General features: G+C 33.8%; 1 protein-coding gene across 1 annotated transcript; it reads left to right on the top strand.

Moving 5' to 3' along the window:
• Positions 1-247: 247 nt before the first annotated feature.
• LOC145040371 (uncharacterized) lies at positions 248-10,247 on the top strand. Its single transcript, XM_078988309.1, has 13 exons — positions 248-646; positions 736-1,027; positions 1,101-1,176; positions 1,278-1,402; positions 1,510-1,561; positions 1,656-1,728; positions 3,472-3,544; positions 3,616-3,864; positions 3,974-4,045; positions 4,156-4,826; positions 4,945-5,185; positions 5,269-8,341; positions 10,202-10,247. The coding sequence occupies exons 1-13, from the start codon at positions 503-505 to the stop codon at positions 10,245-10,247; spliced, it is 5,187 nt and encodes a 1,728-aa protein (XP_078844435.1). The 5' UTR covers positions 248-502.
• Positions 10,248-15,331: the final 5,084 nt, after the last annotated feature.

Genomic DNA, 15,331 nt, shown 5'->3' with positions numbered 1-15,331 from the left:
TGTAGAGGGTTACCCAGGTGTCAATATTTTCCCGCTCAAAACCATTCATATCCCAAATTTTAAGGATCAATGTTAGTCAACATATTAATTTCGAAATTATCTTTACAGTTTATATCATTATTAATTAGAAAAAGATAACACTAACTTCGAAATTATCATAGTGCTTATCAGATAAGCACTTCAAATTCTATCCAAACTGATTAGGATTTTTTAAATTGTCATTTAAAAAAAAAACTGATGATATACATTAAATCTATCTCATCCATTAATAACAAACATGTTTTGTAATCTGTACATATATACGTATTTAAGATTACGAATCTTGCTTCCATACTTTACCATCAAACCATTTGTTCCATTGATTTCATAAAACCATCTGTTCTATATGCTATATCAGAATCAAACAGGTATTGAACTTTTACTTTATTTCATAGTACAAGCAATATGTATTAGAAAAACCATCAAGTATAGCAATTATTAACTGAAGTGTTTTTCAGTTGAAATGGATATTTATCATACTACTGTTAATGAATTTTCTGCTTTGGGGCAAATATATGAATGGTGGAACATTACAAGTGTTAGAGTATTGTATGTTTGGGAGGACATGGAAAACAACAGGATGCTCTTGTGGATGATAGATCGCCAGGTAAGGTTTTTTTCCAATTAAAATATTTAACTTCTATTAAAAGTTTAATTTTGTAAATAATACCATTACCATTTTGTTATTTACACCAGAGAGAAAAAATATTAGCAATCATACCTCGCCATTTAGTGCCCGGATATCGAAACATGAATCTGAAAGGAAATGTATTCTCTGTGCAACATTTCCAAGTTGATGAATACCATTTGGACAATCCAATGTACCAACAGTACAAAATCTGCACCAGTGATAAGGCGATAATGATAAACCATGCCACAACTTTTACTCGGTTAGCAAGCGATTTTGCCAGTGGATATCCACTTTATCCAATTGTGTCTACTGTCACAACTGTTGCACAAGATCATACAAATAAAAGAAGGCTTGTTGGTATATTTATATCTTTTCTTTAATCATTTTTATATCATCTACTATAAATTTAACAAGAAAATATGTTTTTTAGATGTGGTTGGAAGAATAGTATGGGGAAATCGAATCAGACAGCTGCGATCATTTGAGTTAATTCTCCAAGATGAGACGTAAGTATATATGTATTCAAAAAACACTTAAAACAACATAGTTTTTTATTAAATTTATTATCATTCATTATAAGAGTTTAAACAGCATTACCTTTTAATAGGGGGAACGTAACAAAGTTATTGTTGTATAACGTACCAGCAAACCTTATGATTAAGGTTATTGTTGCAACATACAACAAATCCATACTCTATGTTTCTTGCATGAAGCTGGTCCACAACAATTTGGGTCAGTTAAAAAATATGATCAGTATATAATTTATATTAATATCAACATATTCCAAATTGTAAATACATATTATTAAATTTTATGCCACATGTTTCATGTTTTTGCAGGTAATTTATTGGTTTCTACTGTTTTAACCGACTTTGATGTTGAACCAAAAATGTATGAAGCTGATAGGATTAGAGCTAGATATTGATGAGAGTATTAGAAAAAGATTTTCTTGAAAACTTTTTTAATTCCCGTGTTTTCAATTCAGTTGTGGAACTTTTAACACGTATGGTTTTACCACATTATATCTTTTATCAGTTTTAAGTTTTATTATTGGTTTTGTTAATTTGTTAACTTTTCATTCGTGAATGTGGTGTTTTTATTTTCTTTTTGACTTACTATATATATATATATATATATATATATATATATATATATATATATATATATATATATATATATATATATATATATATATAAGGGAAATACTTCATGGCAGTGAGATTTATAGCAAGGGTTTATAAGGTGGAACTGGGTAAAATTTTCCATTTTGCGAAGACTACAGGGATGCGAAATGAAAATTCTGCACTTTTGTCTTTTTATGACCCCATTTTGCGAAGTTGGACCACTTATATTATTTCTTGAAAAGATCAGGGGCCAAATGCGAAACTCTTAGCTTTCTTCCCCAATTCGCATTTATACATTAAAAACTTCGCATTTTCATTCAAGTTCTTCGCATCTTGCATCCATCCGTCTTTGAGTTCATTCGCATTTCATCGCATTAACTGAGAAATTAATCAGTTGTCTCATATTCGCATTTCAGTTGTTTGAGAAACCCAGATACGAACCCAAATGCGAAACCAACTGATTTCAAATGCGAACCAACCAAAAATCATCAACCACGTACTTGTGTCACCAAATGCGAATTGAATATCACCATTAAATTCTCCTCGCATTCTATAGATGCGAACACAATCCAGATCTCCGACTCCAAGCTTGCGAAATCAAAATCAATTAACCTCAAACAAATCGTGAACTTCTTATGCGAACTGTTTTGACCCACAAAACCAAATGCGAACTCAATTGATGTCATATGCGAACTGATTTCATAGATGCGAACACAATTGATTTCATATGCGAATCCACATCCATCGATATTCACCTCTATCCTTTCTCGATCAACTACCTCATCGTTTTTCAGTAATAAGTGTTTATCCCCATGAAACTGCATCCACTTCCAACTGGATTAACCTATATTCATACTAAAATTTTAAAAAAATAAATAAATGCTAAAAAACCAAATAGGTTACTAAAATAAAAATAAAAAATTCATACCCATAATTAAAACTATATGCTACTTCATCGTTTTTCAGTGATAACTGGTTTTCGTCCATCAAACTGTATCCACTTCCAACTCTGATTAAATTATTAGACCTGTATTAAAAAACAAGGAAAAAGTAAGAGAATTTTATACGTTTTTTCATGCAATTCCTATTTTTTTTTTAAGAATCTACAAAAATAATAATTAAAATTGAATTACATGTAAAACCAATTCAAAACAAAAAATCTTATTTTGTTTCCCGGTATAATTTTGAATACTTTTCAACTAATAAGATAAAAGTAAATCAAAATGGATTACGAATTTTCAAATTTTATTATAAATATACACATAAGTATGAACTATATGTAATCCTTTCATAACAAACTTTCACAAAAACCATCTGCTCTATCGGATTCATCAAAATCAAACAGGTATGTGTATTTAACTTTAAATTATCTCTTATTCAAGTACTATATGATGAAAAAGTCTACAATTTATAGTATTTTTTTAGTTAGATGCAACGTGTTTCAAAGTAACTAGCTTCACCTAAGAAAAGAAGTATCATCAAACCAATATATGTCGGCAACTCAAGCATCATCTCCTTATAGACCATTCACATTACCAGAAACACATAAATAAAATCTGGTTTTGATCTAAACTATTATAACAAAAACAAATGGTAATAAATTTCGTATTTGAATAATCATACTTTTTGATTTGTTATGTATAAAATAAAGTATACATTTTTTTGTGTGTTTTACAGTTTGCAATGAGGTTTGACGGTAAAGAAAATAAACATAATAATGTTATCCAAATTGATGCAGAAAATACAAAAGGTATATCACATATTTACAATCATTATTAGTATATCATCGTTATACATTTTTCATTTAAAAAAATATTGCAGAAAAACGAAAAGCATATAATAAGGCATGTTACGAACGACGAAAGGAGAAAAACAAAATGAGACGAATAGCTAATGGGGAAGGAAATAGTCAAAACGCAACATTTTTGTCAAATGTGCCAACAGTAAATAGGAATCTGGTGGATATTACCAATGCATCTCCTACATGTGTAATGGATTTTGGTCAAAAAAAGTTGATTTATAATAGAAACCCTTATCAACGTCAGACGGAACCAACCATAACAAAACCAGGTAACTATGTCTGAAGTTATCATATTACAATCTAAGTAGTACAACATTACATTTAACCATAATCTTTCATAATTTACATTCTTAATGAGAAATTTTTGTTTATACGTAGGTATTCAAAGTCAGCCTGACGTAATACTACCTCCACGCGATGAATTGATAACTCAAATTTCAACATCAATAGGTCAGTATTTGATTTTTACCGAAAAATATCATATATATTGGCTAATAATTATGTGTAATTATTTTAATTTTATTTATATTACATTTAACTAATGAATAAAATGTCTACAGATCCACAAGGTTGTATCCATGGCAATGTCACTCCATCAGTACAAAATGGTAGCATCTCGGATGATCCATATAGTTTTGTTTTCGCCGGTATCCGTAAAAAACATCGTGTGGTGAAGTTCAATGATATATGTAGTTATTGTGGGGCAAAACGACTACAATTTGAATCTGCTGGCTTTTGTTGCATGAGTGGAAAGACAAAGTTGGCAGACTCATCTATTCCTGACGAATTACACAATCTTTTCACCTCAGAAACAAAATTAGGCAAATTGTTTAGAAAGAATATACGTGCATACAACACCAACTATTCATTTGCATCAATGGGCGTAGAAGTGGATGAATCGATGGCCAATATGACATCTGGGGTATACACTTTTTGTGTGAATGGAGGGATATACCATAGAATCGATCAGTTAGTTCCAAGGAAAAAGGATGAACCTAAGTTCTTACAATTGTATTTTTACGATGTTGAAGCTGAGATGTCAAATAGACTCGAATGGAAGAATCTTGCTAAACCAATTGTTGAAATTTTGACTCGCGTTCTTGCTACAAACCCATACGTTGCAATATTTCGTAGCCTTGCTGATCTAGGACCGCTCGACAATTACAGAGTCACTTTAAATGCATCAGTAGAACTAGACCAAAGGGTGTACAACCGGCCAACCACATCCGAGGTTTGAAATTAATTATGTACATATGTTTTTGAGAAAAAAGATGTTTCATGTATTAAATATAACTATGCAAATTACGTACCAGTTTTAATCATATTTTTTCTATTGTATAATTTCACAGGTTGCTGGTATTTGGATTGAAGGCAATGACAACATAACCGCATATAAAAGAAGTATTATAGTATATGGAAGGTCCGACAAACCAAAAACAATTCAATCTTATTGGGGATGTTATGACCCATTGTGTTATCCTTTATTCTTTCCAAATGGTGAGCCTGGATGGCATTCTAACATACTAAGGCAAGGGGTTTCATTCAATGAGATGGTTAATGACGACCAAATCTTCGATGAAGATCTAGAAGGTACGCATAGCCACAATTTTAATATTGTTAAATTTTACAAATATAAAAATTGATATAATTTATTCAATTTAATCATTATGTAGAGACTGATATAAGAACGGGTAGGAAAACTGTAACTATGCGGGAGTACTACTGTTACAAGTTGCAGATTCGATCAAACTTGAACGTAATTATGTTAGGAGGGAGATTATTACAACAATTTGTGGTAGATATCTACATCAAGATTGAGACTTCGCGTTTGGAATTTTGTAGAAAAAACCAATCTACAATAAGAGCGGAGTTATACCAAGGTGTTGTGGATTGTGTCAATGCCGGTGAGGTACAAGCAAGTATGATTGGGCAACGTGTTGTTTTGCCAGCAAGTTTCATCGGAGGTCCTCGTGACATGCGACGACGATTTCTCGATGCTATGGCTTTAGTTCAAGATGGAGGGAAACCTGATATATTCCTTACAATAACGTGCAATCCGAATTGGCCTGAAATCCAAAATGAGTTACTTCATTTTCAAACAGCACAAGATAGACCAGATCTGGTTGCAAGAGTTTTTCGTGCTAAGTTACATGACCTTAAGGAACAACTCTTGAAGAGGCACGTCCTTGGTGTGGTGAGTGCATATGTTTATGTAATAGAGTTCCAGAAACGTGGTTTACCACATGCTCATTTTCTCTTAATAATGAAACCTGAATGGAAGCTCACCAATACAGACCATTATGACAAGTATGTGTGTGCCGAAATTCCAAACCCGACAAAGTATCCTATACTACACGATCTGGTCAAATCACACATGATACATGGTCCTTGTGGTACATTAAACAAAAAATGTTCTTGTATGCAAGGTGATCCACCAACCTGTCGTTTTAGATACCCTCGACAATTCAACGAAGCCACAACACAAGGAAAGGACACATATCCGGTTTATCGAAGGAGAGATAATGGAATTGCTGTGAATAAACAAGGTATTATGATGGATAATAGATGGGTTGTCCCATATAACCCAAAGTTGTTGATGATGTTCAACTGCCATCTAAATGTTGAGGTTTGCTCGAGTATAACATCAGTGAAATACATCTTTAAGTATATTTACAAGGGTCATGACAAGCAAGTTATCCATATTGATCCAGATGCACAACCTGTTGTTATCAATGAGATAAAACGTTTTCAGGATGCACGATACGTCTCCGCTCCAGAAGCAGTATGGCGAATTTTTAGCTTTTCTCTTAATCAAATCCACCCTAATGTGATCACTTTGCAATTGCATCTTCCAAACCAACAGTTGGTTAGGTTCACTGATGATGATGCAATGAAATCAGTTGTTGAGAGGGAGAAAGATAAGAGATCAATGTTGACTGCATTTTTCAAGATGAATAAAGATAACGTTAATGCAAGAGAATATTTATACAAAGATTTTCCCAAACACTTCACATGGAATAAAGAATCGCGTCTATGGAATCCTCGAAAAGTATCACGAGCAGTTGGTCGTTTGGTTTCTGCAAATCCTGCTGAAGGTGAGCGATACTATCTACGTGTGTTATTATGTCATGTTAGGGGTCCTACATGTTTTGAAGATCTGTACACAGTCAATAACGTAAGACATCCCACATTTCGAAAAGCGGCTCTTGAAAGAGGGTTAATAGAGACAGATGATAGTTTATCGCAGTGTCTTGTAGAGGCCTCCTTGTTTCAGTTTCCAAATGCTCTCAGAAGGTTGTTTGCAACGATATTAGTTTTTTGTGATCCTGGAGATGTTCGCAAGATATGGAATTCCCACTACAATTCTCTCTCCGAAGATTATAGTAGACAATACGATAATGTCAATCGAGTACAAAATATGGTCCTTACAGACATAAGCGTATTCCTACAGTCTATGGGTAACAAGCTTGATAACTTTGATCTCCCGACTGTAAACACCGATTTGAATTTTCAGTCTGGAGTTTTTCGAGAGGTACAAGAAGAATGCTCTATAATTGTGGAAGATGACCATTTGCGTGCCAAAGAGTTTCTCAATCCTGAACAAAAATATGCATATGATGAGATCATGAGGCATGTGTGTACTGATTGTACAGGAGTGTTCTTCATAGATGGTCCTGGCGGAACAGGAAAAACATATCTGTACAAAGCTTTACTTGCTAATATACGCAAACTTGGTCATATTGCACTCGCCACAGCTTCATCGGGTGTTGCGGCTAATAACATGCCTGGGGGGAGAACAGCGCACTCGCGTTTCAAACTTCCTCTAACTCCAGATAATAACTCATTCTGTAGAATCCAAAAACAAAGCGGTACCGCTCAACTACTTCGGCTTGCAAAAATAATCATATGGGATGAGGCATCGATGGCAAAGCGACAGGTGGTGGAGGCGTTTGATCGAACAATGCAAGATATCACTGGGGTGGCACTCCCTTTTGGTGGAAAGATAATGGTTCTGGGAGGCGATTTTAGACAAGTATTGCCAGTCGTAAGACGTGGGACACGAGCACAAATTGTAGACTCTAGCCTACGAATGTCGCCTCTGTGGTCGTCGATTATAAAGTTGCGGTTAACAATAAATATGAGAGCACTTACTGATCCATGGTTCTCAAACTTTCTATTACGGGTTGGTGATGGAGTTGAAGAAATAGTGGACGGAAGTTTTATTCGCATCCCTGATGATATGGTCATTCCATACACTGATAAAGAAAAATCATTAGATTCTTTGATTGATGCAGTGTTTCCCTCATTGGAATTTAATAGGTCTGAATCAGATTATATCATATCGCGGGCAATATTATCTACAAAAAATGATAGTGTCGATGCGATTAACGATTACATGATCGATCGATTTCAAAGAGAAGAGAGAATTTACTATAGTGTCGATGAAGCCATAGATGATAAAAATGGCTTCTATCCGTTGGAATTCTTAAACTCGATCAGTGTTAGTGGTTTACCTCCGCATTACCTTCGATTAAAAGTTGGATGTCCGATAATACTGTTACGGAATATTGACCCAGCAAATGGGTTGTGTAATGGCACCCGATTGATATGTAGAAGCTTTCAGCAAAATGTTATTGATGCAGAAATAGCTGTTGGTCAACATGCAGGAACAAGGATATTTTTGCCTAAGATTCCTTTATGTCCATCTGATGATGATATGTTCCCATTCAAGCTAAAGAGGAAACAGTTTCCTATTCGATTGTGCTTTGCAATGACAATCAATAAAGCTCAGGGACAAACAATTCCATATGTAGGTATCTATCTTCCAGAACCAGTATTCTCGCATGGACAACTTTATGTTGCATTGTCCAGAGGGGTTTCACGTTGCAATACAAAAGTATTAGTACAGCCTAACGAAAATTCAAAAGGTGATGGGGTTTATACAGCAAATGTGGTGTATAAAGAAGTATTGCACGATTAATATTTTGTATCGTCTTGACTGGTTGCTTTTTATTGGTTATTTGATGCATGATGTAACAAATAACACCATAGTTTGATTATATTGTCTTCAACATGTACTTTTTTTTAACATAACAATTTTGTAATGGAAACATATCACCGAAAGAACTCACATGCCCCGCCGCTTTGCGCGGGTAGACGGCTAGTATATATATAAGGAAAAGCATATCCAAAGTACGAAATGAAGTCTAGCTTGGTGTATACGGTATTTGGTTTTAGTGTTTCAGGTATGTAGTTCAAATCCTTCCATCCTCATTAAAAATGACTAAATTGAATATATTTTCTGGGCTATTTGTTTCAAGAAAACGTTATGAGTTTATCATAAAAGTCATCAATGGGTTTTCCAACATGACAATCCACCTAAGCAGGTAACCTGCTTAAAATATTAAAAATGATTTAAATGAATAAATTTTCTGGTTTTCTGAGCTATTTTAATAAAAAAAAAATATGAGTTTATAATAAAATTTTCTGAAATAATTAGACTTTTTTAGAGATTTCCCCAAAAAGTAAGGATAATTATGTTATTTCACATCATTCCAATTTTATTTCCTTCGAATGAAACACAATATAGAATTAGATTTGAACTTGTGCCTCCCCATCTATATCTCCACCACATTAACTATATGAACTGATTAGGTTGGATGAGTTATGATTATGTTGGATGAAATATAAGCTCTTTCTTCTCCTCTCTAATCTATTAAAAGTATTAAATCCTAACACAACTATTATTATTATTATTATTATTATTATTATTAGAAACATAAATAAATAAAATAATTTGTGTGTATATATATATATATATATATATATATATATATATATATATATATATATATATATATATATATATATCACCAACATCGTCTGCCACCTCCATCTCCACCTAAACTTTTTCTGCCACTTCAACTCCACCAAAAATCATCTTAGAAACAAAAATCATACACAATCTAGTTATCCCCTATTTGCAATGGCGGAGCCAATACGGGGGCTGGTGGATGCCCCCTCAACCTCTTTTAAACCTTTAGTCATATTATAAATAAAAATGGGTCGGTAAGTAACTTTTAGCCCAAATCATTTAGATAACACCGTTGTGAATGTAGTTCAAGTAAAACAATTATTATATAGAAAACTAGGGTATAATAATTGCCCATCAAAATTGAGCCCAATATATCACTTAAAATACGCAACCTCCACCTTTATTTATTTTGCCTCCACCCCTGTTTTTTTAGTTTAATCAAATGAATATCCTTATTTGTGTCAATTTTTTGGTATCAATCGATTATACCCCCATTTGTGCATATATATAACTTTTGTTAATTGACGAGTCACCAAGATAAAGTCCAAGTCCATAGCTATTTTTATTCGTTTTGACAATCTTTATTTCCAATTAAAAATTTGTTTCCGACTACAAATGCTATATTTATGCGATTTCAATTCTTTAATCAATAAAAGGTTAATCGATAAATATTAGTTTATTCTTATAATCGGTTGAAAACATTTTAAAATTGATATTAATGGATGAATATTAGTCAACGCTTAAGGTATTTTGATAAATTTTAATATTGATTTTTATAATGATTGATGTAGGTTCTACTACATATTGACGAATTTTTCTGTCAAAAATTTCCTTTAAAATTTTAGACTCTACTTCATTTGGGTATAACAGTATATTTTAATAAGTTATACATCGTGAGGCTGTCAGCCCCCTTTATTCTTAAATTTTGGCTCCGCTCCTGCCTATTTGATGAACAAACACACACATGAAATCATATCTGATGAACATACATACACAAAAAAATCATATCAGATGAACACCTAGTGAACACACACAAAATCATTAACACACACACATACAAGAAATCAAAGGAACACACACACGAAATCTAATGAACACGCACACAAAATCAGATCTGATGAACACATGTGTTTGTTAGTCATCAATCTACCATTTAACCCATAAATCTTGTAATTTAATGACATTATAACCAATACACATTTGTATATCTTAAGAACGGGACTTGAACACTTACGAACACAAGAAAAACTCATGAAAGTAATTGAACTTCAAATCCATGGCAAGAAGCAAAGATGTGATGGTGTTTTTGTTTTTAGATCCACCAGAAACAACAATAAGTGCTACCCTTTTCTTGCCCACACTCTCCATCTCCATCGTTATCAGAAACCTTTCCCTTTCTATTACCGGATCTGAAAACCATTATAAGCTTTTCCCTTTCCGTCTCTAGATCTGAAGCCACATCCATCTATGGATCTAAAAACCCTTCTCAGATTTGTTCATCTCAAGCCCTCCACACTTTCAGTTTCTGTTCCTCCTTATTTTCATGGTTTTTACTTAAACAACATACACTCCAGATTTTCAGATTCGTTCTTGAGGAAGAAGACGATAGAGAGAGATGTCATCTATTATTTTTTTAATTGTTAAAATAAATAAATAAATATTAAATTTAAAAAATGAAAAATAAATACCCCAAAGGTATTATAGTCATTTCAATTTCCGAATGAACTATTTTCACATACAAACTAGTCCAAAAGGATCACGAAACTAAAAAATTCGTGATTTAGACTAAAACCCAAAAAAATACATACCACAATGATCATTTTTTGCAGTATTGTCTATATTAAAAATACATAAAATTACACACAGATACATAAAAAGTACATATAAATATATTTATTTATGTAAAAATATGTTCAAATATGTATAAAGCTTTTATATATTTTTACACATACTTTTTTCATAATACGTATATTATTTTATAATGTATATACATTTTAAAAAAGTATATTTACATTGTTAATAATAATAATAATAATAATAATAATAATAATAATAATAATATTTTTATTATGAAAACTATAATAAAGTATTCAAGTAAAAACTATATATATATATATATATATATATATATATATATATATATATATATATATATATATATATATATATAAGGAAAAGCAGAGCAATAGTACGAAATGGAGTCTAGCTTGGTGGATAGGGCTGTAAACGAATTGAACGTTTAGTAAACTGTTCGTGAACCGTTCGACGGGAAGTTCGCTTATGTTCGTTTATTTAATAAATGAACGAACACGAACACAAATTATTGTTCGTTTAGTTAAACGAACGAACATGAACAATGATTTTTTTCGTTCAATTATGTTCGTGAACATTCGTTTATGTTGTTCGTTTACATTTGTTTATGTTCGTTCATATAAGTTCTTTTAATATTCATATATGCTTAACTGTTTTTCTTACATTAACATATTATATGTTTATTTATGTTCATATATATTTGAATTATGTTTGTTTATCTTTGTTTATTTATGTTTGTTCGTTTATGTTCGTTTAACATGTTCAGAAACATAAACTGTGACATCCCCAAAATCTCGGCCAGAAAAGACCGATTTTTATTTATGCTTTTAAAATAAATTCAGAGTAAATCCTTTTGATTTGAAAGAGTTGCGGAATTTGTTCCCAAAAACAAAACATGATAAAACAATGTTTACCAAAGCATTTTATAAAAGAAATGTATTTTTCATTATATAATCAATACTCGGGGTGTCATATTCCGATATAGACCAACAAGCATAAACGATAACATTACAAGTCATTCAACAAATATTTACATATACAGACTTGTAAACAAAACAACTTGATGGTTCATCCATCTTACGCCCTTGCGCCACTTCCTGTAATACAAATAAAACTGAGTGGGTCAGGCTTAGGAGCCTGGTGAGCATATAGGGTTTTCAACCCACAATAAATAATTAAATTAATTATTATCAACCAACAATAACCCAGTTACTCATTCCCGTTATTCTCACTTTACGTCCCTAAAATAACTAAGAATATTTTCATCGGGGTGACAACACATGCTGCGGGGGTTCCTCAGCAATATAAGTCAAATAAGGCAACCATGAAGGGGATGGAATACAGCGAATGAACACCCAAGTTCATTAACACCTACAGGTTATGCGCCTGCTAGCGTTCCACTGGACTGTCTAGAAAAGTCTGTGGTCGTCATCTAAATTCCGCTAGATGACTGGATTAAAACAACAACGAGGCCTCTCATCTGTTTATTACACACCAACTATCTACCCATGTTCTACCCAACATATTAGTAGATAAAAACATACATTTTTATACATATTTTCAAAACTTGTATAGCATGCTTGATCAATACATTTTCCATATAACAGATGAGGCACACACACATAACACGTATTTCATATAGAAATAATCAGACCTGTAAGATAGAAGAAAGTGAATATACATTCGCACACATAACAAAAAAATATACACATAACACGTATCTCATATAAAATACTTCATAGTTATATGTTAGGAGAAAGTAACAACGCATTCACACGTATAAACGACAATAAACTTAATACACTCACTTGATCAGAAGATGATCGGACAGCACTACGACTTGCAGAAGTAGTAATCCACAGCAGATCTAGAAGATCTCCACAAAAATCGAACTTCTCGCGGGCAGAGCTTCGGCTCGGAAACCGCACTTCTCGGGATCTTCGGGATCTCGGGACTTGCCTCGGGACTCGGGAATATTACCGGGGCTTCGGGATATTTCTGGCACACCAAACGATGAAAAACGGGAGAGAGAAGAGAAGAAATTGGAAAAAGACTCGGCTGTCTTCGTATCCTATTTATAGCAGGCTGGAAGCCTCAATTACGCGGGGCGTACTGCAGTACGCAGCGCGTACTGCTTCCGAAATCGTCACTGCATGCGTCATCCGAAGTGTCGACACTCTTCGGAGTACGCAGGGCGTACTCACTTACGCAGCGCGTAAGTCGGATCGGACTGCTGACTCCCCCTTCGGATAATGCTGGTTTTTTGATTTAAAAATAAATACAAATTATTTATCAAACTTCGGAAATTCATATCTTCTTCATACGAACTCCGTTTGCGACATTCTTTGTATTCACGGAAAAGTGAGACTACGCTCTACAACTTTCGTTTAGACTCCGTCGGCTAATTTTTACTTTATTTGTATTATTTATTTTTAATAGGTCGGGATACAAAATTTCGTTATAAATTCATAACTTCTTCGTTTGAGGTCCGTTCTTGCCTAACTTTTTATCGCTTCGATACCAACAATGAGATCTTCGATTCTCATTTAGATTGCTTCAGCTAAAAACCGCTCGATCTCAAATCGAGTATTTCAGGCTGCACACCGCTAAGTCGAAACTTCGATAAATCATAACTTCCTCATACGAAGTCAGATTTGGGCGTTCTATATATATTCGCAAACCTCGTTTCAACTACTACAACATTAACCAAAGATTTTAAGTTCATTTTACACTTCAATTTTGACGCTTATTTTTACATTCTTAATTAATCAAACCACATAATTAAGCAATTAAGCACAAAACACATAATACTCAAATAATACAATCTTATTATTTCAAAACGGGTTACAAAGGTTAAACTAGACTATTACATTGCTAAAAATGGCAAGCCCAGAAACACAAGCGTTACAATTCTCTCCACCTTAAAATGATTCCGTCCCCGGAAGCACACATCAACAAACAAATGCGGATAGCGACAACATGTCACTCTCCGTCTCCTAGGTGAGATTCGGCCCATTCGTATGTTTCCATCGGACAAGCACTAACTTGACCATCTTGCGTCGCAACTTGTTAGTCTTTCGGTTAACAATTGCCTCTGGTTCTTCAATCAACCTTTTGTTCTCATCAATTCTCAACTCCGAAAGTGGAATCATGTCGGGAACTTCCCCCGTGAACTTCCGTAAATAACACACATGAAAAGTGTTATGAATTCCATTTAGTTCTTTTGGTAGTTCGAGCTTGTAATCTTGGTTCCCAATCCTCTGAAGAACTTTAAACGGTCCAATAAACCTTGGACTCAACTTTCCCCTTTTACCAAATCTTATAAGTCCCTTCCACGGCGAGACTTTAAGCAAAACCGAATCCCCAACTTCAAAAGTCATCGGTCTTCGCTTTTTGTCAGCATAGCTCTTTTGACGATCCTGAGCTGCTAACATTCTTTCCCTAATTATTTTCAACTTTTCAGCAGTTTGATGAACCATCTCCGGTCCCATAAACTGCTTTTCCCCAGCCTCAAGCCAACAAGACGACGTACGACACTTCTGCCCATACAAAGCTTGATAAGGTGCCATCTTAATGCTCAAGTGAAAACTATTATTATAGGAAAATTCTACCAAAGGTAAATGTTCATCCCAATTACCTAGGAATTCCAAGGTACATGCTCTCAGCATATATTCAAGTGTTTGTATCGTTCTTTCACTCTGACCATCAGTCTGCGGATGGTAAGCTGTACTTAAACATAACTTGGTACCCATTTCCTCTTGTAGACTTTTCCAAAACTTGAGGTGAAACGGCTATCACGATCCGATACAATCGTTAACGGAACACTGTGAAGCCTCACAATTTTCTTTACATAAGAATTCGCAAGCTTTTCCATAGACCATTTCTCCTTGGCCGCTATGAAATGCGCACTCTTAGTGAATCGATCAACGACCACCCAAATCATGTCGTGACCATTCTTTGTTCTGGGCAGTTTAGTGACAAAATCCATAGCAATGTCTTCCCACTTACCCATAGGCACAGGCAATGGTTCTAAACTCCCGTAAGGTTTCTGATGTTGCGTCTTGACTCTCGCACAAGTCACACACTTGGCCACATACTTTGCAATATCA

Source organism: Lactuca saligna, chromosome 4 (genome assembly GCF_052625555.1).
Source record: "Lactuca saligna cultivar CGN05327 chromosome 4, ASM5262555v1, whole genome shotgun sequence".
NCBI classification, from domain to species: domain Eukaryota; kingdom Viridiplantae; phylum Streptophyta; class Magnoliopsida; order Asterales; family Asteraceae; genus Lactuca; species Lactuca saligna.
This window is presented reverse-complemented; position numbering and strand designations above follow the sequence as displayed.